The 25,779-nt window shown below is 43.1% G+C and overlaps 1 protein-coding gene across 9 annotated transcripts; it reads left to right on the top strand.

The window, feature by feature from the left end:
- FTCDNL1 (formiminotransferase cyclodeaminase N-terminal like) lies at nucleotides 1-23,276 on the top strand. 9 transcript variants are annotated; one of them, XM_034786241.1, is made up of 7 exons: nucleotides 112-182; nucleotides 2,289-2,370; nucleotides 4,320-4,443; nucleotides 7,978-8,073; nucleotides 10,255-10,407; nucleotides 12,137-12,328; nucleotides 22,135-23,276. In XM_034786241.1, exons 3-7 carry the CDS (start codon nucleotides 4,329-4,331, stop codon nucleotides 22,572-22,574), a joined length of 996 nt encoding a protein of 331 aa, XP_034642132.1. In that variant the 5' UTR covers nucleotides 112-182; nucleotides 2,289-2,370; nucleotides 4,320-4,328; the 3' UTR covers nucleotides 22,575-23,276. The 9 variants fall into 9 exon arrangements, with proteins under 9 accessions (XP_034642127.1, XP_034642126.1, XP_034642132.1 ...); XM_034786240.1 differs by having other exon boundaries at nucleotides 123-222; XM_034786239.1 differs by having other exon boundaries at nucleotides 123-222; nucleotides 2,289-2,434.
- Nucleotides 23,277-25,779: the final 2,503 nt, after the last annotated feature.

The raw sequence follows: 25,779 nt of genomic DNA, 5'->3' as shown, positions 1-25,779 counted from the left end.
TCTATCTCAGCAGTAAATTCCCAGCTGGTCGATGCAGCAAGGAGGTGCAGGAGGCGGGGTGAAGCCGCAAATGCCAGCCCTGGAAAACTACGTGCTGCCTGGATCCCGGCCAGGTCAGCGAACGGAGGCCGCCGGAGGAGGGAGGCTGCGGATTGTGCTCAGACATTGTCCGCCCTTGGCAGGTTGGAGTCGATCGGGAGCGGGACCCGGCTACCCCTGGAGGTGGGAGCCGCAGCCGGAGCCCCAGACGGGAAGAGGAGGCGCCGCGGTAAAACAGCCCGGTTGAGCGGCCCCGGCCAGCTTCCCCTTGCTGCACCCGCCCTCCTGGGATCGGCCGGCTGCATCCCCCTGGGCAGCAGCGGGGAGCGCCCTAGCGCACAGCCCCCGGGGGGAGTGCGGGTCCCTTCCTAGCTTCCCACACCGGGATCTGCCCTCACGCGGCGCGGGGCTGGACTGGGCCTTTGGAGTAGGACAACGCCCCCCACGGCAAGGCTCCGCCCAGCCAAACCCAGGCTTCGAAATCAGCCGCAGCAGCCCTTGTCCTTCAGAGACGGGCGGCTCCAAAATGCCACCAGGGCTCGGGGAAACTTGGTTTTGGATCCAGATCTGAACTGCATGGCCCAGAGCCTGTCTCTGTTTATAGTGTGTGTTGTAGTTGTATGGCGTGCACCATACTGCTAACCCCAAGCATTCAAAAATCATGTCAGGCACCTAAAATTATGAGATTGGCTTAAAATCACATACAAATTCTCTTTCTCTCTCTGACACGCACTTCTTTTTAGTTGCTGCCTGGTTTCTGAGCCTTTCGCGTGCACTTGGTTCACAGTTTCTCTCAAGCCTTTCTCTGCAACTGTGCACCAAAGCTAGAAATTGTTTCACCGGAGGCAGAGATTCTCACATACAGTAACTCCTCGCTTAACGTTGTAATTATGTTCCTGAAAAATGCTACTTTAAGCAAAACAATGATAAGCAAATCCAATTTCTCCATAAGAATTAAAGAAAATGGGGGGCAGGTTAGGTTCCAGGGAAATTTATTTTGCCAGACAAAAGATTATATTTTATATATATGTATACACAGTATAAGTTTTAAACAAACAATTTAATACTGTACACTGCAATGATGACTGTGAAGCTTGGTTGAGGTGGTGGAGTCAGAGGATGGGATATTTCCCGGGAATGCCTTACTGCTAAAGATGAACTAGCACTTAGCTGAGCCCTCAAGGGTTAACTCATTGTTGTTAATGTAGCCTCACACTCTACAAGGCGGCACGAATGGAGGGAGACAGACACACTGTGTGACAGAGAGAGACATGCATTGCCCCTTTAAGTATGGTGATGCCACTCTAAGTTCACTGCCCTTTTAAGTAGATCAGCAAGTTAAGACAGCAGCTGCTGCCAGCAAGCTCCCTCCGTTCTGAGCCCTGTTGTGTCCCCCCTTGCTCTGTGGATGAGGTAAAGAAGTAGGGGGGAGGGGGACACCCTGACATTAGCACTGTTCTCCTCCCTTCCCCCCCAGCAAGCAGGCGGCTCCCGGGAGCAGCTCCAAGGCAGAGGGCAGGAGCAGCACATGACAGTGGGGGGAGGAACAGCTGAACTGTCTGGCAATTGATAGGGCAATTGGGCAACTGCCGCACAAGGAACTTAGGGGAGCGGGGAGCTGATGGGGGGGCTGCTGGCCTACACTGGTTCCAAGCCCCCACCAGCTAGCTGCAATGGGCTGCTCTTTCTGCAAGCGGTGGACAAAACAGGCAGCTGCCAAACAATGTTATAAGGGAGTATTGCGCAACTTTAAACGAGCATGTTCTCTAATTGATCAGCAACGAAACAACGTTAACCAGGATGACTTTGAGTGAGGAGTTACTGTAATCACTTGATTCCAGGAGCTGGAGCTTTAGAAAAACACCACATATTGCAAGACTCATGATAAAATTAGCAAAAATTGGCAACATGAACATCAGCTGCAAAGCTGGATCTGTGCTCTGCTGTGTCCTTGACTTGCAGTTGGGCAAAATCATGTAACCCTGCTGTGCTTCAGTTCCCCATCTTCAATATGAGGACAATAATACTCCCCTGCCTCACAGGGCTTTGTGAGGTTTAAGGCTCTGGTCCTAGAAATGCTTAAGCCTGTTTATAATAAGTTTTGAGATCCTTGGATAGAAGGCACTGTAGATATGCAAAATATTATTAACTGGTAGTCTGTGTAAGCCTAAAAGTATTACTTTATGTAACTTGTATGTATTGTATGTGAACAAATGTTCTATAACTGATTCTCTCCGTTTTATTTCCAGTGGGGAAAAATATGAGCATGCTACATAAACAAAATACTCCTAATTCCTCTGTGCAGCTGGTTATTTCAGTTCCTGCGTGGAGGTAGATTTTCCAGCACCTTTTTGAGCAATTCAGATCCAGGGGAAATCCAGACTTAGAATGAGAGGTGGGATCATGGGAAATTAAGCCCTGTATTTTGCACTGAAAAGGTCTGTCTATGCTGCAGCTGGAAGTGAGTCTCCCAGCCCAGGTAGGCAGACTCCTGCAAGTGGGGCACCAGCTAGTGTGTTAAAAATAGCAGTAGGGGAGTTGTGACTTGGCTCTCTAGCCTAGGGGGCTCTCTAGCCTTGAGCAGCCCCACCAGCAGTCTACAGACTGATATTTTTAGCTTTCTTGTTCCAGCCCCACTTGCTCCAATCTGCCTGCCTGGATGGGGAGGCTTGCTTCCACCTGCAGTGTAGACATACCTTTAGGGGTTGCTCCAAATGCCAGATAAAACAGCTTAAAATATACAAACACAATGAAAACAAGTGAACGGCAGAAGTTGTCTGCTTTATAAAAGTAGTGCCGGCTGTTTTATCTGGTTACAAAGGTTTAGGGGGCTTTATTAGTATGCTAGTATTCATATTTGTATAGAAGCTCAGGCTCAAATCCTGGAAGCTGATCCATGCGGGCAGACCCTGGCACCTGCATGGAACCCTATTGAATTCATGAAGGTCCATCCGATTGGATTAGCTTGCAGGAGTAAGGCTTTAATTTGTATAGATTAATAGACTTTTGATTGTGTTCTATAACATGAAAATCTGCATTCTTAACTGCCCAAACCTGGTGCTTCTCCAGGTTAGTCATTAACTTCTAATAGGGTTCACAAAACACTGCAGATCTGTCAGTGACCATCAGCAATACTAACTAAAAGTATTATTGCCATAGTATGGGACACAAATTTTGTTTTCGAATGTGTGTCCACCATGACACAAACATTGTTGGCCAGAGTGCTTAGGACAGGCCACAATAATAATAATGACTGACACTTGTGCAGATGTAAAGCCTTCCATTGAAAGAGCTCAAAGCATGCCATGAAATTTACAGTATGGCTTGCAAGTTGGCCACATCTGAGGGCAGAACTTGGATTGGATAGAGAGAGAGAGAGAGAGAGAGATCTATATCTATCCAACTATATAGAAAATCACTATACCTGACACTGAAATGCAGCCTCGTCTGTTATGGAAGGTGGCAGCTGTCTAACTACACAACTAAAAGAGAAGAGCACCTACCCAGTAGAATAAAAGCTTTAGACATCTATTCATTCTAACAGATATTTAGATACTAATCCTTCTGTGGTAGATAATGAAACATTTGAAATGTATTGGTTCAAGGTGAAGTCATGGATGGTTAACTTCTTTAACCCACTGACCCTTCTCCAACATTTTGTACCTAGCCTGGATAGTATTTCAGTAGTGTGTAATTCAATTTATTCACCTCAATTTGGGTTATTGCTGATTATGCACTGTATGTATCTTATGACTTTAAAAACAAACTTTGTATTTGTGAATAATCTAAGCACTACACCCAGATGTGCAGACACTTTTTTCTTTACCTGTGTACTATATAATTTTTTAACATTAGCTTTAACAAAATTTTTAAATCGGGTGCCAGCGAAGTGTGAATGAGCTTGTAAAAGGTCCTTGAGACAATCTGGCACACTCCTCATTTCCACCTGCACCGAAAGGCAAATAATTTCAGTTTTATGGCATAGTCCAGTTTTTAGTAGTTTGAGTGATGGTACTGAGTTTGCTGCTAAACTGATGATGTGTGCATGGCTATTGCAACATGTAATGGCTTCTCAAATAAACCTCAAGATTTCATTCCTCTTTGTGAAAAGAAGATGCTGAGGTGAAAATTTATGCAGCATTGGTTGCTTAGTTACCAAATAATTGTCTTTTTTTTTTTAAAGTATATGGGTTAAAAAAGAAGTCCAGAAATGAAAACACGAGAAAGAGTGAAAGCATGAGGATGACAGAAGAAAATATTTTCTTATGTTTCTGTTTCAGAGAGTGAAAATGTCTTCCACCAAAGTGGGCTTTCGTCTGGCTGCCTGTTTACTAAACGTTTCAGAAGCCAGAAAAAAAGATATTGTTGAGAAAATAGCTAAAGCTGCTCTTTCTGACGATAATGGTAAGAGCAGCAAACAGAATAAGTTGGAATAGGAGCATTTCAATATGATGTTTATTAAATTGTATGCTCTGTTATCCTTGAGATAAATTATTACAATAGTTTAACTTTTTTGGTGATGTTCTCAATTTATGATCTTTTTTTCTTTTTTGCTGCTTGGCTCTTTTTTCCTAATATTTTTCCAGCACATTATATTTCTGCAGGGGGTACCAAACCAAAAAATCTATACTGGTGGTTCTCAACCGTTTCTGTACTATGACCCAGAGTTACAAGAGAAAAAGGGAACACGTGAAACTAGTTTGTGACACCCCCCCCCCCAACTTGCTGTACTTATGTGGCCTATTGTCATACAACATCCATTAACACAGATACTTTTTGCTGATGGCCTCATGATGGATTAGTAATACACTGTGTTTTTATAGCCCCTCCTAAGGCAGGGTCTCAAAGTGCTTCACACTTGAGTGACGACAGGCTACGTGATTTACTCCCAGTCATGCATTGAGTCAATGGCAGAGTCACAGATAGATCTCCTGGGCTTTACCTCAACACCATTCTTCCTCCCTAAGACTGGTGCTTGGGAAAACCTCTTGCGGAGAAGGGACGCACAGTCTCACCTTTGTCTCTGTCCGTTCTCTCTTTCCCACGCATTCACTGCCCTCTACTGTCCCTTACTTTCTTTTTTCCCACCTTTCTGTCTTGTTGTATCTTAAATTTTTTGTTTGCAGTTTATTTTATTTTTTGCTCCTCCCTCCCTCTTTCCTTCAGGTCTCTCTCCTCATCCCCTAACTGTTCTGGTGAGCCTGGCAGAGACTCTCCACTCTCAGCCAGCTATTGCAAGCTCCCTTTCTCCCTAGTCGCTGCAGTACAGCAGCACTGGCTTGGCTGATAGAGAGCATGGTGTAGTACTGTGTAACACTCCCTGGGGAGGGAGGAGAAGAGCCCAGGGGCATCTGGACCTTGCAGAAGTCTGCCTGCCTACCTTAGGGGGAGTTTGACACCATGATTTGGTCGGGAATACCTGCTTGATTGTATTGAATGTAGATATGCATGTTAGATAAATATGTCCCTCTGCAGAGAATCAGCCTAAGGCCTACGCACCACTTAAGTCCCATGTAAGCCCTCAAATTAGAATTTGTGTTGTGCATAGATGTTGTGCTGGCTGTCTGCAGAGAGGTGAATTTCACCTTTGAGAAGAAACGTACCCAGAGTTCGCTGGAGGGATGTGTGCCATTGAGAGGGTAAATTTTAGTACAGTCAAAGAACTTTCTCTGGGGTCAGCTGTGTTTCATTGCCTCATAGCATCTTTGCTAATTAGATGCTTTTGTTGGGAACATGAACAAACAATCCAGAATATGAGAAATGCTGTTTAATTTTCTTGGTCTGAGAAAATGCATATATATAGATATGTTTTAATCAAACCATTTATAGTAAAGCAGTTTGGTTGTTACCTAACCGGTGTTTTGATGTCCGGTTATAGACAGCATTAGCCCCACAGCCAAGTAGTAACCTATGTATTAATTCTTAATGATTACATGTTATATAGCTGCCAGAACACAGCATGGCACTTTTCAAAGACTTTTAAAAAGTTATGCTCCCTGTCCCAGAGAATTTGCTGACTACATATATGCATATTAAGCATGCCACTCCATTGCATTGATTTTTAACCATTTCTTTTTGTATTCTCTTTCAAACTGTTTTCTGATCTCTGTGCATTTAAACACTGGCTTGCATTTTGGAAGAAGATTGGAGTATCTGTGAAAACACCTGTTAAATGTTGAAGAAAACTCCTTAGGAGTTGATATGCAGCTGTAGGGTTTTTTTGCTGTTAACGCAGAGAAAATGCCAGTTCTGGCTCATCATTTTCAGAAACAGCAACACTTAAAGTTACTTGGCTCTGTGATTAAGTGAGTGTACAAAGAAATATGCGGCAGCCAAACACTGATGGATGGCTAGGTCTTGACTCATAGTTTTATTAGCTTATTAGTGTCAACAGTTCAAATGGAATTATAGCTATTACACTCCATTACAAATATCAAACAATTTACTTCTGCTGAAATTCATGCTGACAGCTCTGTTTGCCAGCCATCTTTTTTTTTTTTCTATACGGATATTCAGGGAAGAATGTTTTATTCTTTCAGCAATTTACTCAGTTGAATAGGATGAAAATGAGACTAAAAGCTTTTCAGATTGAAAAATAAATTCATGTTTTTTTCCCATCAGGAGCTATGTTGAAAAACTACAAAAATAGCAGGATCTCTGATCTCATTTCTGGTTTTCTTTCACCACAGAAAAAATAGGTGTGAGCTGATAAGGAATTTACAGTGTTTAATTGTTAAGAAAAGAGATTTTTGTGTTTTTGTAATTTTTTTCAATTAAACAAGAAAAACTTACGTGTGAAATAGCTTCACGGTGACTGATGTAAATCAACATATCTCAGGAAATTCATTTAAAGCTGTTCTAACGGACTCCCGTTGATTTCATTGGGCTTTGGATCAGGCCCTTTAGGCTAAAATTCTAGGCTGATGCTTAGCCCATAACCACTTCTGTATTCTATGGTTTGTCTGGCAGTGGTAATGTGGATATGACTCAGAAAATACTTGCATCTGTTTCTCTCTCCCTCTGATTCTGACCTTTTGTCTGAATGTTATAATTTATTCACCAGAGGGCCAAATTCTGCCTTCACATGCACATATGCAGCTCCCATTAGCTTCGATGAGAGCTGCAACCACAAAGATGAGGTCAGAATTTGGCCTCCGACCATGTCTTTGCACCATGGTTTTCTGTAATTTATACCAGGGTCCGCTCTGCTGTCGCCTTTCAGTCTCAAAAGTGTGTTGGGACATAGTTAATAAGGTCCCAATCCTGCAAATAGTTATCTAGCACAGAGTGTTAGTGCCTCAGTGGGACTCACGCTGTGCAGGCTCAGGGCTCTGGGGTAGTGCTGTTTGTAAGGTGGGGGATTAAAGTAGTATTGGATTCAAATGGAGTACAGCTATAGAGTATGGTCCTGATGGTGCAGCGTGCTTTCTGTGCGACGCTGATCCCACAATTCCCAGGAGTGTCCCCCCAGCACTTGATGTCAGTGAGGAAGCGTTCACGAGGAGGCATTGAGGGACTTGCAGAATCAGGCCTGGGAAGCTCACTCCTGCACTCCAAGCAGTCCCGTTGAAGTCAATGACTATGTGCATGAGGAACAACCTCTTTGGTAGCAGATCGGAACTCCTGAAGGTTTCAATACACATATCATGAATACTCTAAATAAAGAGACATCATAATTTAGGCCCCTGTTCATCAAAGTACGTATGTAAGGACATGTTTAAGTCTGTCCCTGTTTAGCAAAACACTTAGGCCTAGATGCAAAAACAATGGGATGTCTAAATACCTTTGAGGAGCTGGGCCCTAAAAACTTAACTTTAACCATGTGCCTAAGTCCCATAAAGTTTGGCACATGCTTAAGTGATTGGTGAATCGGGGTCTTAAACACCTGCCATTTGATGTGTATGAAAAGTCTGAAATCTCTTGTTTTTCCTCCCACAGGACAGAAACATTCTCAAGCCACAGTACTTAATATATTTTCTGATTATGATTACAACAGATCAGTCATAACCATAGCAGCTCCCATTGATATGTTAGGTAAGAGGATCTGTTATGTTGTTTAAATATTTTTACACTTCAAAAATTCTCTTTCTTTCTGTTAATTTTCAGATAACTTCTGCTTTGACTGACTGGGGAAAGAAGGGCTCATCTCTGGTTTCCTGCCCTTTATAACTACCTGGAGGCTTCCTGGATAAATTGGGAGTTGGAATTGTTCAATCTGAACATTCTGTAAGTAGCAAGCCTCAAACACACCATTTTTAAAATGGGAGAACTGCCTAGTGATGGTATAAAGCTTCTCGGAAAATAACCATGTGAACTTTAGCAAATTGTTGAGGAGATTTTCACACACACAAATGGATAGTAGCCACCCAGTTCTCCTTCATGCCTCTAAAAATGTCCCGCTAAATAAATAAGGACAGGTTTCAGAGTAGCAGCCGTGTTAGTCTGTATCCGCAAAAAGATCAGGAGTACTTGTGGCACCTTAGAGACTAACAAATTTATTAGAGCATAAGCTTTCGTGGACTACAGCCCACTTCTTCGGATGCATAACTGCAGTCCACGAAAGCTTATGCTCTAATAAATTTGTTAGTCTCTAAGGTGCCACAAATACTCCTGTTCTTTTTAAATAAATAAGGTTTCTGTTGTTCCAGTGGGAAAACCAGTGGATCACTTCATGAAAAGAACTGTTACACTCAGATTACATTTGATAAGAGTTACCTGCAGGCTCAGTTCCAAAATGGATATCCATTTTGTTTATACACTTCAGAGGAAGTTATTCAGAGCTTTTGATGTGAGGTTAACATGGATCTTGTTTGGATAACTGAAATAACGAAAAGTGGTATATATTTCTAAAGTTACTTGAGACTGATGCTTTCTTAAAACTATGTAATGCCATTTCTTTTAAAATAGAATTCTCTGTGGTTTCCTTGTTAGCATGATCAGACTCTTATTTATTTAGCAATTTGGTAAAGTTCACAGTGATATTTTACACTAATCTTTACACCATCACTAGGCAGAATTTCCATTTGTTTCAAAAAAGGATGTGTTTTTGTGCTTGTTACTTTCATTTTAATTACTCATACATCACAACAAGCTTAACTCTGATCCCAGATGGATACTGTTCTTCCATTAGTAATCTCAGAATATAAACACACCATAGTGCCCTTCTGAAAAAGAAACATAAAATAATATATGTTCTCATTAATGTCCCATGTTCATCAATTTCTAATGCTAGTTCACATACATAAGTTTACTATAAATTATATTACACACTTTTTTTATGAAACCACATATACAATGTAATTCTAAAATAAAAGAGCAATTGTAAGTTCTTTTTCCAAAAATTTGTTGTAAAAATACATCAATTGATAGTTCCCATTTAACAGTTTCCTTAACAAGAAAATGCTCTTGGATTTTTAATTTGTATAGATAAGATTATTTTGGGGAGAATACATTTCTTTCTTTGCCCACATAATATACACATTCTGACCAATATTAGATTTATCCTCTTATTAATTTCCTCCATTAAGTGCTATGTTTTTTTAATAAATGATGTGATAAGTAAGTACATTGTTGTCACACAGTACCCTTAACATGATTTTTAATTTTGTTTTTAAATATGATGGAGAAATAAAATAAGACTCCTTTCCCCCCCTTAAAAAGGCGCTATCCAGATATTTGGCATGTAAGTGAAAACAGTATATTGAGTAGAAAACAGAATGAGAATGTAAAGAGCCAGCAAATATTACACATTTTAGCATTCAGTACTTCAGTAAAATAAACTGTTACTGAGTTTGGTCTGAAACCAAAAACAGCAGGATACAAAATTAATTGCCTTGTGATGAGATTTTTATTTCATTCCAAATGTTTTTTAGTCCATTTCTGTGTTTAATGCACAGCTTTATTGAGGTAAGCACATTTCTAAGAGTTACAGGACCTTGAAATTTCCTCAACACATCTCTTCTAAGATCAGCGGGGGGAAATGGTGCTATTAATGTATAAAGTGAATTAGAAAGAGATTATCTGCACCACTTTAGTCCTGGAGCAAGAAGCTGACTGTAATTTTAACTTTCCTGTCTCTGTTGTTTGGTTTTAAATTAGTTGTGTTTTCAAATAGAATCCCTTCATGTGATTCAGAACAGAAGTGTCCTTCTGACTAATCCTCAGTGTTTTATTCAGGTTTGACTGATACCTAATTGTCTATTTTGCATTTGTTAGGCAACTATGTCATTGCTGCCTGCACTGAGGCTTTCCGGTCAATTGATATGGCTATCCAGGAAGGAATCCATCCTTGCCTTGGAGCAGTGGACTTAGTTCCTATCTATCCTCTTTTGGATGTAGGCGTGGAGGAATGTGGAAAAGTGGCTCAAAGTAAGTGGAAGTTTTAGAGTCCCAATTCTGCTGATGGGATTGACGAAGAGCAAGGATGATATTGTTCCTTACATTCTGTCTCTGGCCTTTTCTAGAATAGGGTTTAAGGGTACGTGTTTCAACTTCCCCTAGGCTTTAACATGATCAGTTTATACGACTTTAAATTCTAGCATGTGCATTAAGCATGTGCTTAAGTGCTTTCCTGAATTGAGACCTGAACCAAAATGGGGTTAGATAAATTTGGCTCTCACAGCCATGCAACTCCATGCTGGGTGTCAAAGTCATGACCTCTTGTGGTCAGCAATGCTTCCCATGACATTCTTTGCATTAGACAGAGTAGCTTGCTTGCAAAGCATTTTGGGACTCTTTAGGGTGAAAATATTCTGTTCCATTCAGGTTCTTGTACCTTCCCTCATCACTCTAATGTCTGAGCTCCTTTCTGAAATACACTGAACGATGTTATTTGCATTCATCACGTGATTTGTCATGTGATGTTATGCTGGTGACTTGACAGTGCTCCTCCTTCTGCAGCAGTCTCAGTCCCTGAAGGCCTGGGGATCAAGGTGCTTCGATTGAGACTCAAACTCTTCCTTTGTGTGTCACGGCTAGAGTGGACACTTCAGATAGAGATGGGTTTCTGACCTGTAGTAAAAGTGAAGCATGTACAAGGCTTCAGTGTTGGAAGGTTAAAATCCCTGCACACTAGCTGCCTTAAATAAGGCCTGGTCTACGCTGCGGAGGTTGAAATCGATCTAACTTATGCAACTTCAGCTACGTGAATAACGTAGCTGAAGTCGACGTACTTAGATCTACTTACTGCTGTGTCTTCACTGCAGTAGGTCGACTGCTGACGCACCCCTGTCGATTCCGCCTGCACTTTTCGCTCCAGTGGAGTACTGGAGTCGACAGGAGAGCGCTCGGCGGTCGATTTATCGTGTCATGCGATAAATCGACCCCCGCTGGATCGATCGCTCCGGAGGTAAGTTTAGACATGCCCTAACTGACCTGAAAGAAACAAAGCTGAAGGGAGTTTTAAGTGACTTTGCAGACACAAGATACACATTAGTGCAAGTCAAGCATATACAGTCAATGTAAGTGAATTCCAAACTGCAGACTTTATGCACTTTCTTATTACTCTAAAATCCCAGTGAAAAATCCAATTGTAACCACTGTGTTGTCTGTTATACATCTATAGGAAAGCTTTTGTGATAACAATATAAGCATTATTTAAACTACTGTACAAACAGCCTAAACCAAAATGAAAGGCTTATCCTTGACACAGTCACTGAATGCATAATCTAAATATCCAAAGTTAAAACAGAACCACCATAAAAGCAATAGTTTGAAGTGAAAGCAAATAATCCTGAGTAGATGCTTCAGACCACTTGAACAAAAATTAAACAATGTGCATGGCCCCTTCAGGGCACTGTGAATTGGGGAGCTTTAATCCTGGTTTAGGAAGTCTCTGTGAGGTTATAGATTCTAATCTTTATGCTACCATTGCTGCATATGGCCTTGTAGACTATGGAAATATAGTACTGGATCAGAGTGGCACTGGAATGATGGGTCATCATAGTGGCATTCAGTATGGATAGGGTGTGGATTCTGATCCTTCCATTGTCATGTTATTTGTTTTTACTGCATTGGTCTCATTCAATTAAATCAAATCTAATAGTTTTGCTGTAAAGTTAAGCATTGATGTTGTGCTTTTAAAAATAAATTTCTACAGGCATAGCTGAGATTTTGACCCTTCGTGTCCCAGGATGCAGTATGTTTCTTTTTGGTCAAGCTGATCAACCTGAGAAACGAAGTCTGGTTCAGAGAAGAAAACAGCTGGGTTGGTTTAAAGGGAGAGATTTCAAGTCAATGGAAGTTAAACCTGATACAGGAGCTGTGCCTTCCCAAAGATACGGTCTAACAGGTAGGAATTGCATTGCTTAATACCTGGCTAAAATATAGAATCTGATATGGTTAAAAATGCTCACTGTGGCCAGGTCTGAAGCCCATTGCAGTCAATGGAATGCCTCTCACTTACTTCAATGGGCTTTGAATCAGGCCCTGTAAAAGGGCCAAATCCTGAAGCCCTTTACTCAGTCCATACTCAGGAGAAACTTCCATTGACCTATGTACCTGAGTAAGGACCTCAGGATTTGCCCTGTAATAGAATGTATTGAGAAAATATTAGTAGCCGATTTAAACATATAGGGCAGTGTTTCCCAAACTTGGGACGCCGCTTGTATAGGGGAAAACCCCTGGTGGGCCGGGCCGGTTTGTTTATCTGCCGTGTCCACAGGTCCGGCTGATCGCGGCTCCCACTGGCTGCGGTTCGCTGCTCCAGGCCAATGAGAGCTGCTGGAAGTGGCGGTCAGTACATCCCTCAGCCCGCGCCGCTTCCAGCAGCTCCCATTGGCCTGGAGCAGCGAACCATGGCCAGTGGGAGCTGCGATCAGCCGGACCTGCGGACGCGGCAGATAAACAAACCGGCCCGGCCCGCCAGGAGCTTTCCCTACAAAAGCGGCGTCCCAAGTTTGGGAAACACTGATATAGGGCAATAAATCTTCATAATGCTATGAGAACCGCAATGAGGGAATCAGTTTTAAAACACTCTGATTATGAGGAGAATGTGACAGAAAGAGATTGTCGTAAGCATGAGAAGCAGCTTATTTTAAAGCTGTTGAACAGTTTTTTGTGGCACTCTCAAAACGGAGCAGAACTCTCCATCTCTTGTATATTTATGAGACAGGCATCACTTTCCATCTTTACTAGTAAATCCACTTGGAACTGAGAGATGATGAAGACTGGTACTTATCACTGCTTTCTCAGCCAGCAGCTCCCTGAGAAGAAATCTGAGAGAGAGACTTCCCTAAGCATTTGAATTCCTCTTCCCGGCTACTTTTCCTGATGGTCATTTAGAAATATGCAGATAACTTTGGCTAAATCATAAATTATTTTTTAAGTTTATATGGAAGTTTGCCTATTGAGCATTCTGCCTCTAACCCTTTAAGGAGACAGATCGGGATAGTCAACTATATTGTTAGCTAGATGCAATACAAACAGTCAGTATTACAAGGCGGAAATGATTTAAAAATCAAACATAAGGGCTATATTTTTCATACTAAAATGTATCTGTATGCAAGCTCTTGTGTGTATCAGATTTAATTTACAGGGTTATGCATCTTCAGCTGAAAAGTGAGGAGGATAAGAACAAGAATATTCTTCCTTCTGGGATGTGAAATCCTCCATAAAAAGGGCACCTAGGAAACTGAATTTTGTGTCTGTATACAGGATGTTGATGATTTGTGTTGGGGTCCAGAAAGGAACCTAAAGAGTTAGGTGCTCAAGTCCCATTGAAAATCCCACCCTAGGTCTGTGCCTACAAAATACTTATATTTGTATTATTATGATTATTTACTTATTTGTAAAGCACCAGTGCTTGGTATATTCCAGGCAATTGCTGGATTTCCCTATGGATGCCATGATTCAGCAAGGTACTTAAGCATGTTCCTAAGTTTAAGCAGGTGAGTAGTCCCACTGAAGTCAATAGGGCTACTCACCCACTTAAAAGTTCTGCACATGCTTAAGTACCTTGCTGAGTCGGGCCCTAAGATTCTGATCCTGTGAGCACTTGTGCTCTTGCTTCTTTTTATAAAGTCATGGAGTTTAAGACCAGAAGGGACACCAGCTCATCTAGTCTGACCTCCTGTATATTACAGTCTGCAAACACCACCCAGCACCCACACAACTAAACCTAACAACTGAAATGACACCAAAGTTTTATTGCCCCCGGGAGACTAGACTATTATGTGCTGCAGGCAGAGAATAGGAGGGAGCAAGGTGCACCAGTGTCCAAGGCCCCTACAGTGGCAGGGAAATGATTAAGTGAGAGAGACCCAGATAATTTTGGTAAGTGACCCAGACCCAACGGCTTCAGAGGAAGGCAAAAATAACGCAACATGACTGCCAGTCTGACCTGGGGGGAAATTCCTTTCCAACCCCACACAGGGTGATCAGTTAGACCCTGAACATGTGAGTAAGAACCAGCCCGCCAAGCACCTGAGAGAGAGAATGCTTGGTGACAACACCTCAGAGCCCTGTCCAATATCCCATTTCCAGCTGTGTGGCCTTCAGAGGAAGGAGTTTAAAAAAAACCAAACGTATCCAGACTTCATGGGGGGGAGGTAATCCCTTTCTGATCCCTGTAGGTGTCTGGCTGAAACCCTGAAGCATGAAGGTGAGTAGTCCCATTGAGACTGTTCACGTGTGTAAAGTTGAATATATGCATAAGTGTTGGTAGGATTGGGGGCCAAGTTGAGACTTGTATAGGTAGTAATAACAGTAAGGAGCTGGGTGGGGAGTGTTGACACTGCTCTTTTCCTAACTTGAATCGCTGCTGTGAAAGTCACTTGTGTGTTATATTTATTTTCCCATTAAACCCCACTATATTTTTTCTCCACAATTTAAATGATTAAAATATAAAATCAGTGCCATCTGTCCAGCTCCAACAGTGAAAAGTACAATAACACCTTAGTCCACATCCCCACAATGTAGGATAAAAGTTTGGTAAAGAAGCAGGTTTCAGTTTCAAGTTTCCAAGATGTTTTTTTACAAACAAAAGTAGATGGTAGGAGAAGACTTTAGAAATAAATGGCAATGCCCCTCCTTTTGTGAATGTTTTATTATTATTTATTATAACAATAATTCCTAGCTCTTATATATAGCTTTTAATGAATAGCTCTCAAAGTGCTTTACACAGGAGGTCTGCATCATTATTCCCATTTTATAGATGGGGAAACTGATGTACAGGTTGGTGAAGTGACTTGCCAAAGCTCAGTTGAAGATCTATTAATAATGACTTTCAGGTCTATAAATAAGCAGCATATTAAAAAATAACAACCAAACCCTTTTAACATTTATGCAGTCATTTAAACACTGAAGCCTGGTATGTTGACAGTAAATGGTGTGTGTGCTTTTTAAAATAGATCAGAGTTGCTCCTCCTCCATGACAGGTAATCTAAACACTGATTATATTGGGCATCAGGGAGTGCTGCATCTGACCAACCTCCAGGCGGTGGCCTCACCCCTATGAGTTACACATGATCCATGTTGATGAAATGGATAGACTCGTCGCTCTATTGTTCCTGGACTCTGACAGTAAATTCCCAGTTGTGAAGAATTGTTGCAAAAGAAGCCTTTAATTGCTGCTGCTTTTAGTTGAATCTCGATAAAGAATTCAAGTGACAAGTTGGGAGAGCACTCCCAAACTCTTGTAAGGCAGAGTGCATAGCGCTTGATCCTTCTCCTGCTGAAATCAGTGAAAACAAGATAGAAATATATAAACATGGTCAGACTTTCTGTCCTGTTTCAAGAGCTCAGAACCCAGCACTGCAATGAACTTAGATGGAAGGATATCACAGGCATTGCTGTGCACATGAGACAGCCACCTATCCTATATTGCTTCCGAAATGCCACCCCTAGAATTGCCACAACATATAGCTTCTGTGATTATCTAGGGCAGGTGTGAGCTGTGGACATGTGTGCTTATCCTTTTGGAGTTCATCAGCATGATACAGATTTATCAAACTCACGCTTGTGTGATGACCTAGAAACTCTACCTGAGGAAAACGTTTCACAATTCTTGCTTACAGAATGTATGGTAGGAGAGCTCTGAGCAGACACATGCAGGTCAGGACTAGAGCAGGGTGAAGAATACATTTTTTTGGTTTGCTGGCAACTCTGAAAAATAAAATTAAAAAACTAGTTTCCGGTCAAACTAAACCATTATTTTTTTTAATTGTCAAATTGGAAAGTTTGGGGGGAAATTTATGTTGGGTCAAATCAAACATGTTTTGAGAATTTTTATATTTATTTTTAAATACAAATTTGAAGGAAATCTCAAAAGGTTTTATTTTAAAACATCTCAAACAATTCAGTGAAACCACCCCAAATTTGCAAAATCTGCCTTTTTTGCCCCCTCTGACAGTTTCTCCCCAGCTCTAGTCAGAACAGAAGGGGCACCAGGGTTGTTCCCAGAGCTACAGAACTAGCAGGTTTGGCTTTACTTTTGCCTCCCAAGTTTTACTTTTGAATCTGGCAGCTGAACAAATTCCAAAATCTCTAAGTTTCATTTGAGCTCTGCCTGCATGCTGGGCTAATGCACTGTATGGGGATGTGGGTTCTAAAGCACAGACATACTGTACATTAATTAATCCAAGTAGACCCTGCTGGTTCCCGCTAAATGTTCCCTACTGCGCTTTAGCATAGTTTGAAATGCTGTATGAAACAGAACTAACAACGTTAAAGCATAGTAGGGAACATTTAGCACACACCAACAGGTTCTACACCGGGGTGGGCAAACTTTTTGGCCCAAGGGCCACATCTGGGTGGGGAAATTGCATGCAGGGCCATGAATGTAGGGCTGGGGCAGGGGGTTGGGGTGTGGGAGGGAGTGCAGGGTGTGGGAGGATGTGCGGTGTGCAGGAAGGGGCTCAGGGCAAGGGGTTGGGGCAGAGGAGGGGTGCAGGGTGCATGAGGGGGTTCAGGGAAGGGGGTTGGAGTGCAGGAGGGGGTGCAGAGTGCGGGAAGAGGCTCAGGGCAAGGGGTTGGGGCAGAGGAGGGGTGCAGAGTGTACAAGGGGGCTCGACAGGGGGTTGGGGTGCAGGAGAGGTGCGGGGTGCAGCAGGTGACTCAGGGCAGGGGGTTGGGGTGCGGGATGGGGCAGGGGGTTGGGGTGCAGGTGGGGTGTGGCAGGGGGCTCAGGGCAGGGAGTTGGGATGAGGGGTGCAGGAGGAGTTTGGGGTGTGGGCTCCAGCCTGGCACCGCTTACCTGGAGCGGTTCCCGGGTGGCAGCGGCGTGTACCTGGGGCCAGGGTAGGCTCCCTGCATGCCCTGGCCCCACGCCGCTCCCAGAAGCGGCCAGCACCATGTCCCTCCGGCCCATGGGAGGGAATGGGGGCAAAGTGCTTCGTGTGCTGTGGGTACCTTCCCCAAAGCTCCCATTGGCCGCGGTTTCTCGTTCCTGGCCAATGAGAGCTGTAGGGGGCAGTGCCTGCAGGCAAGGGCAGCGCGTGGATCCCTCTGCCCCCTCTTCCCCAGGGGCCGCAGGGACATGGTGCTGGCCGCTTCCGGGAGCGGCGCGGGGCCTGTGGTGCCACAGGGGTGGCAATCCCGTGGACCAGAGCCAAAGCCCCGAGGGGCCGGATCTGGTTCGCAGGCCGTAGTTTGCTCACCCCTGTTCTACACAGACTAATTACAGTGCAACGCATTAAAGGGCTTTTGTAATCATACCCCTATACAATATACATTACCCTATGGTATAGGCAAACAGTTGGGTACAAGTCAAGGAACATCAAGTGAGGTGCAGGAGCATACAGCAGACCGGGTTCACCTGAAGCTGTGCTTGAAAACCAGAACTATGACCATTTAATCTGCTTTGGGGCATCACACCAAAGTTTTGCTCCGCTGTGCTTCAAATCTGTCTTTGGTTCCGCTCATTTGCATGCCAGTACCTAGTGTGTTTCCAGCTCATTTTTGTTCTTTAGAAGCACTGCAGAGTTGATCACGGAACAAACCGACTAGTTTGCTTTTTAGCCAGAGGAAGAGAGGAAAGAGCCCAGTGCTGTTTTGTGGGGTTTTATTTTTGTTCAGGCTGACAGTGAAGCAGTAAGATTAATCTCCATACTAACGTCCCAATTCTGGCAGGATGCTATGCCTAAATGACTGCCAAAAACCCACACGCAGCAGGAAGATGACAGGGTGGATATTTTCCATCCACCCAAATCCTGGCTCCCCCAAAACCCTGCTGAGCAGCTGCTCCACAGGCCATCCATGATAGGAGCCAGCACAGGGATAAGGGAGTGTGGTCTGCATGTCTTTGCAAACGTGCCACGGACCCTTCCTCCGTCTCCTCTCTCCCCAGCCTACAGATTATTCACTTGTGATTCTAGCAAGAAATAACTCATATTGGAATCCAGTCACTGACACTCTTTAATGTTCTAGTTCAGCTGTCTTTTGTCTAGCGGATGCCCTTCAAAAACCACAGGCGCAGTTCTTGCCTGTGTGTGAACTGCAGACGAGTACAATTTTGGTAGATCTGGCTATGGCCATATATAATGTGAGCAAACCCTCCAAAATGTCTTTTACAATGCTGTCAAATACTTCATTCTGGAGCACGCAATGTTACTATTTCACTATGGGCTTCTCCACAGCATCCCAGTTGTATGATGTCTATTGGGGATTCAGTCCGTTACTTATAGTCTAATCTAGATTTCTTGAACCAAAGTTCCCTGATGCATAAGGCTTGTGCATGAAACCAGCTGGGTGTCCCTGCCCACTTACTACCAATTTATTTAATTTGAAAACATCCTGGGAAAATAAGCAGAACCATTGCTGAGTTATCTACTCTCCTCCAGATAAAATAAAGCTCTTTGTATACTTCTGGGGGAAAAGAGTACTCTCAGCGCCTTTGACTTTATTGAGAATGACAGTGTTTGTATCCTGTTTAAGAAAAGTTATGATATGTGAATAATTTTCTGAGAGAAGAATACATGTTTTTTTTTCTATGATCACTGCTTTTTATTTTTCTAATGGACTTCTCACCATTGTTTTGTCTGAATACATTTTAATTTTTGTTGCTCCAGACATGAGCCTACCACAAACATCTTTAAACCAGACATTAATACCATAGATCACAGTCATTTCTGCCAATGCCCAAACACAAATATTGCATTTGTGTATGGGGGGAAAAATACACATCAGATCTTAATTAAGTGCATTTGTTTTCTCTGTGCTTAAACAATCTGGCATAAAGAGTTTACATCACTATCAGTTAACTGTAGAGTTCTTTGTGGTACCACCAGTTACACAGTACATGATTCAGAATTTTTAAAAACCAGCAAAATTGTCAGAGAGAGACATTAGGTTTTGTACATTTCCCTGATACATAAGTAGAATAGGGAGAAATATTTGTAATGAATAATTTATCTGAATTTGGCCTTGTTTGTTGTTGTTTGCCGATTGGTCATAACCAGCTGATTGTTTTGGGCTGCATTTGAATCTAGGATAGGGAACTGAATTGGGCATTGGGAGAGCTGGCTTCTGATAGCCTTGACCACTGACCTGTTGTGTAACCTTTGGCAAGACAATTCATTTCTCTGTGTGCCTCTTTCTTCTCCCACCATTAGTCTGTTTAGATTGACAGCGCTTTGGGACAGGGACTATCCTGTATGTGTGTACTGCTCCTAGCACAATGAGGCCCTCATCTCATTGGGATCTCTAAGCATGACTGTAATACAAATAAATCATTCAAACTTTATTATTATTTATGTGTGTGTGGGGAGATGCAGTCCTTGGATTGCTCATGAATTGTTGAAAGCAAGCATTAATGTGATTCTTCATGCTGTGACAGCTCACCTTAGTCACATGGCAATGTCTCTGTTTCCTTTTTGGATGACAGACACACAGATAAAGTGGACTGAACCTTTGCGTAAATAAATATGAATATAAATATTTATGAGACATTTGCTTCTTGCAAACAAAAATTCATTCCTAGAGATTGAGGTAAACAAGAAAGATCCCAAATGCCATCAAAGTGAATTCCATTACCTTTAGAGGAGTTAGGCCAGATACACTTTAGTGCAACTGAAGCTGATCTACACCTAAAAATTGTATTGATCTAGCTACGTCACTTAGGGTGGTGAAAATTTTTGCATCCTGTATGATGTAGTTAGGTTGATGTAACCTCCACCCTGGACAAAGCTAGGTCAAGAGAAGAATTCTTCTGGTGACCTTTAAGAGAGGTGGGTTACCTACATCGATGGAAAAACCCCTTCTGTCAATATAGGAAGCATCCACGTTATAGTGGCACAGCTGCAATGCCGTAGCTGTGTTGCTGTAGTGTAGACATACCCTGAGAGCAGAATTAGGCCTACTGTGTGCTAAATGCCAGGGTTGCTCAGGGAACGGTTGGGGAAGAATACTGGGTAATCCAAGCACCAGAACATGCATTATAAATATCAGCTAATTATAGTCAGGATCTACGCAAGTGCCATTCAGGCATATAGTGCCTGGTCATTAGGCCATGTAAAGTAAATGCCAAGGATGTTTGTTGTGTGATATTTGAAAATTGCAGTAAATGTGAAGTGGAACAAAATAAAATTCTAGCCCACTGCAAAAGTTGAAAAGAAGGGAGTGAAACAGCGGTGTCAGTGGATGAATGCAAACTTATTCATCATTTTAAAAGCCATTTTTAGGGTATTTACAATTTTTGCTTTAAATTAGTATGCTATTTTTAATTTGTTGAATTGGTGCTTCATTATTTTGTAATAGATTTAACCAGCAAAATGCATCTGAATGATCTTGTTTGTAGTGAAGTCTTACATTTTTGTTTTGTTTTACGCTCCATTTTAGCAAGGTTGATTGAGTCACAAGGGGCTTAAATGGGAGGCATGGTCATAAGGGGTCCCCAGGTCCTACACAGTATCTAAAATCACACGCTGTGTGACACACAAATTGCCCTTATCCAAGGTCACACACCGTGAATCTTGATCTGATCTGAGAATAGGCACAAGTAGGATCTTGCATTCTAGTCCTCTGCTGTAATATACACTGAAGTGTAAGTGTCTGTATGGTGGGATGATGGAAAAATTAAAATGTTAGGTTCAGTTGATAGTCCTAATTTTTCCCCTGGATGGTGCTTTGCACTCGTTCTCAAAGTGATACGACTTTGGAGACAACCCAGAGATTCTTGTTCCATGGGCCAGCAGGGACTATCAGGAAGGAGATGGTCTCCTATTGCTTAGGGCAAGGAAAGATGTATATATGGGTTAGTTTCCATATCCCTTAGCAGATGTCTGATTGTGCAGTAGCCTTAGAATAGGTTGCCTGCTTTTCCAGTCAGTAGATAAGCATGGCATCCAGACCAACTGTGAGGAATAACACTGGGACCCTGAAACAATGTGGGTGCTAAAATAGCTTGTAGTGGTCGCTGACTAGGGGGAGGTGAGGGCCGCTTGTATATTGCCTTTTCAAAGTTGAGAGATTTCATCAAGAGTTCACCCACGGTTGACATTTTCTCTGTAAGAGCAGCAGCTAAAAAGCATCAACGTATTTCTAATCAGGCAAAAAAGAAATATATGTTCCATTTCTTTTCTGAACTAATTTGCTTTCTGCAAGAGTTTGGGATAAATGTTTGATCCATTGCATTTTGAAAGGAGGGAAATTTAATATTGATGAAATCAACTCTAATCTAATTCATTCATGCAGAATTCCCAAGAGTTAGACCCAGGGACCCCTCATTAGGAGCTAAAATATTCCTTCAGAATGTGGGAGTGGTGGGAAAGCATAAATGTGCCTAGTCTAGTTTTAATAAGCCTGTGTCTCTGTACATGCAAAGGGATTTCTACTTTTGCAGGCATTGGGGTAAGGGAGCAGAACAAAAGAAATGTCATTGAGCTGGAGAATAAAAAGAAAAGCTTAAGCACAGAATTAAAACCAAGGAGTATAGAATTACAAAGATAAAATGAGTTTAAAATAATTGCTTAGGGGGCAAGGTCTGGCCTCAGATGTGCCTGCAGAGCTCTCGCTGAAGTCAGTTGGAATCACTGGGGCACATTCAAGGCCAGAATCTGGCCTCAGATCATATAAATGTGAAAACAGATGCAGAGGCAAAGTCACTGGAATTCATAAGGAGGATTGTTCTAATTGACTAATCTGTTTTTCTGCTGGTTATAGGTGTTGGAGCCAGCCCCTATGTGATGAATTGCAATGTGACTATAGACACTCAAGACATGGCTACAGGAAAAGATATAGCACGTGCTATCCGAGGCAGCAATACACGTGGTTTAAAGGGTGTACAGACTATGGCTTTTCCCCACAATGGGAAAATTGAAATCGCTTGTAATGTGGAGAGCTTTGAAGATCAAGACAATATAATGACCGCACAAGAAGACTTTGGGTACATTTCGTATTGTGTTCTTGGGAAGACTTTTTCTTATGTATCCCCTCAATCTATAGAGGCTCAAATTAAAAAATTGGCCAGCAACTATGGGATAAATACTGCCAGGACAGCCTTAGTTGGATTTACTCCAGAGGAGTGTAAGCACTGTGCCACATATGCATTAAAGAAAGGCATTGGAGAATTCTGGAGGATGAGGGGAGGCATGTTCATGTGATGTCCATTTTACCTCAGCAGTTATAAATCATGGTATGTTGAAATTATGGTCCTTACCAATTAAAGAAACCCACATTATATTGTTTATGTGGGGAGACACAAATGCACATTTGCAAAGTTGGCTTTTCCCCACAATTCCCCTTACAAGTGTGTATTGATTGCCCCTGTGATCTGATCAGTGGATGATGTTATATACTACCATAGAAAACCAAAGACGGTTTGTCATACCTGATTCTAGGGGTCTGTTGGTTTTAATGGGCTGTCTAGTGATCAACTGTCCCACTTCCTTGAGATCCAGGTGTTTGCAGGCTCTCATCTAGCAATAGTTTGACCATCTCTGGGTGCCAGCTGTTGGACCTCACATATCAGTGTTCAAGGTTTCATCGCACTGACAGGGGAAAAATTGCTTGTCTGGACTGTGGGGAAGTGGGGCCTTGAATGTGAGGGGACAGTGGAAGGGGTCCTTTCTTTTTTAGTCTGGGAAGATAGTAGTGATTAGAGCTGGTCAAAAAATGGGGAAATCTTTCACAAAATATGTGTTGTTTTTTCACTCATTTAAAATTTGAATGCTTTCTGCCAATTCCAGCGGAGGGACTATGGGTATGTCTACACTAGGAAATAAAGTCAAATTTATAGAAGTCAATCTTTAGAAAGCGATTTTATACAGTCGATCGTGTGTGTCCCCACTAAGCGCAGTAGGTCAGCGGAGTGCGTCCTCAATATTGTGGCTAGCATCGACTCAGAGTGGTGCACTGTGGGTAGCTATCTCACAGTCCCCGCTGCCTATTGGAATTCTGGGTTAAGCTCCCAATGCCTGATGGGGCAAAAACGTTGTCACAGGTGATTTTGGGTACATGTCGTTACACCAACATCAACGTTGGGTGGCCGGGAAAGGTGCATGATGCTCGCATCTTTAGGAATTCTGGGCTGTTCGAACAGCTGCAAGAAGGGACTTACTTCCCAGAACAGAAAATTACTGTTGGGGATGTTGAAATGCCAATAGTTATCCTTGGGGACCCAGCCTACCGCTCGCTCCCATAGCTCATGAAGCCATACACAGGCAGCTTGGATAGTAGTAAAGAGCAGTTCAACTATAGGCTGAGCAAGTGCAGAATGGTGGTAGAATGTGCCTTTGGGTGTTTAAAAGCTTGCTGGTGCTGTTTGCTGACTAGGTTAGACCTCAGCGCAACCAGTATTCCCATTGTTATTGCTGCTTGCTGTGTGCTCCATAATATCTGTGAGAGTAAGGGGGAGACGTTTATGGCGGGGTGGGAGGTTGAGGCAAATCGCCTGGTGGCCAATTTTGAACAGCTACACACCAGGGCGATTAGAAGAGCACAGCTAGGTGCGCTGCACATCAGAGAGGCTTTGAAAACCAGTTTCATGACTGGCCAGGCTACGGTGTGACAATTGTGTGTGTTTCTCCTTGATGCAAAACCGCCCCTTCTGTTGAATTTACTTCCCTGTTAGCCAATTCCCCTCCCCCCTTTGACCACAGCTGGCAAAGGAAATAAAGTCCATATTGTTTTGAATCCAAGCATTCTTTATTTATTAAAAAAAAAGTGAGATCACTGATAAGGTAGCCGGGTGGGGTCGGGGAGGAGGGAAGGACAAGGCCACATTGCTTATTGTAGCCACACTACAAATCAAAACTGTTTGAATGACAGCCTTCTGTTGCGTGGGCCATCCTCCGGAGTGGAGTGGCTGGATGCCCGGAGCCTCCCCACCCGCGTTGTTGGGCATCTGGGTGCCCGGAGCCTCCCCCCCATGTTGTTGGCGAGGAGGGCAGGTGGTTATACAATGGATGCAGCAGCAGTCTGTGCTCTTGTTGCCTTTCCTCCACCAGATGCCTGATCATGTCCGTTTGCTCCCCCATTAGCCTCAGCATCTGCTCCTGCATGTTCTGATCACGCTCACTGAATGCTTTCCTGGCCTCTGCCATCGATTGCACTCCATGCATTCAGCTGTGCCCTATCAGTGGGGGAGGACTGCATGAGCTCTGAAAACATGTCATCGTGAGTGTGGTTTTTTTCTCCTAATCTGCGATAACCTCAGGGATGGAGATGATACGGGGAGCATAGAAACATTTGCATCTGTAGGGGAGATAAAAAAGGAGAGTAAAATTTAAGAAGATACATTTCTGAGAACAAAAGGGAGACTCTTTCACAGTGAATCAAGCAATTCACAGCAGACAGCACATGTGCTTTAAGTACAGTTTGCCTTTTATATTGAGCACCTGCCAGTATGGTGACACATCACACATGGCTGGGCAACAGAATTCGGTTTCCAGGCAGCCATGGTAAGCCAAAGGGTATGCAGGGTTGGCTTCTTCCACCTTAATAACATGTGGGAATGATTTCAAATTGCAGCGCCCTCCTTTCCTATAACAAGCACTGCTGGTTGGGTTTGCCATTTAAAAGGAGGGGGCTGCGGTTTTGGGTTGGATGTGCAGCACACTCCTCCCCCCACCGCGTGGCTATTCTCCGGGATGATCCCTTTTAGCCAAGCGCAAACAGCCCAGCATGAACGGGGTCCTTTTACTGTTCCCTTACAAAAATTCCCCTATTTCAACCAGGTGACCACGAATGATATCACTCTCCTGAGGCTGACACAGAAAGATAAAGACTGAATGTTGCATGAATGCAACCAAAACCCAGGACCATTCGCTGCCATGCTTTGTGCTGCAGTGATTCCAGACTACTTGCTACTGGCTTGGCGTGGTAAAGTGTCCTACCGTGGAGGACGAAATAAGGCAGCCTTCCCCAGAAACCTTTTGCAAAGGCTTTCAGAGTACCTCCAGGAGAGCTTCATGGAGATGTCCCTAGAGGATTCCCGCTCCATCCCCAGACATGTTAACAGACTTTTCCAGTAGCTGTACTGGCCGCGAATGCATCCCAATTCTTCAGGGCAAATCAAACAAACACAATTGCTTTTAACCCCTGTAGTGTAGTTACAAATGTGCACTCACCAGAGGGGCCTTCTCTGCCTTCAGGGTCCAGGAACCCGCCTTGGGAGGGTATTGGCTCCAGGGTGATGAAAGGGTCCTGGCTGTCGGGGAGAACAGATTCTCACCTGTGCTGCTAAGCTCGCCACGCTGACCAAACAGGAAATGAAATTCAAAAGTTCCCGGACTTTTTCCTGTGTACCTGGCTAGTGCATCGGAGTTGAAAGTGCTGTCCAGAGCAGTCACATTGAAGCACTCTGGG

Source organism: Trachemys scripta, chromosome 11 (assembly GCF_013100865.1).
Source record: "Trachemys scripta elegans isolate TJP31775 chromosome 11, CAS_Tse_1.0, whole genome shotgun sequence".
Lineage (NCBI taxonomy): Eukaryota > Metazoa > Chordata > Testudines > Emydidae > Trachemys > Trachemys scripta.
The sequence above is the reverse complement of the archived record's forward strand: the minus strand, read 5'-3'. Positions and strand labels throughout refer to the sequence as shown.

Excerpts from the sequence above, each read along its gene's own strand:
- FTCDNL1 (XM_034786235.1), top strand. The coding sequence starts at position 32 with ATGCAGCAAGGAGGTGCAGGAGGCGGGGTGAAGCCGCAAATGCCAGCC. Across the intron at positions 269-4,319 it reads CGGGAAGAGGAGGCGCCGCG|AGAGTGAAAATGTCTTCCAC; the intron begins GTAAAACAGCCC and ends TTTCTGTTTCAG. Across the intron at positions 8,074-10,254 it reads AGCTCCCATTGATATGTTAG|GCAACTATGTCATTGCTGCC; the intron begins GTAAGAGGATCT and ends TGCATTTGTTAG.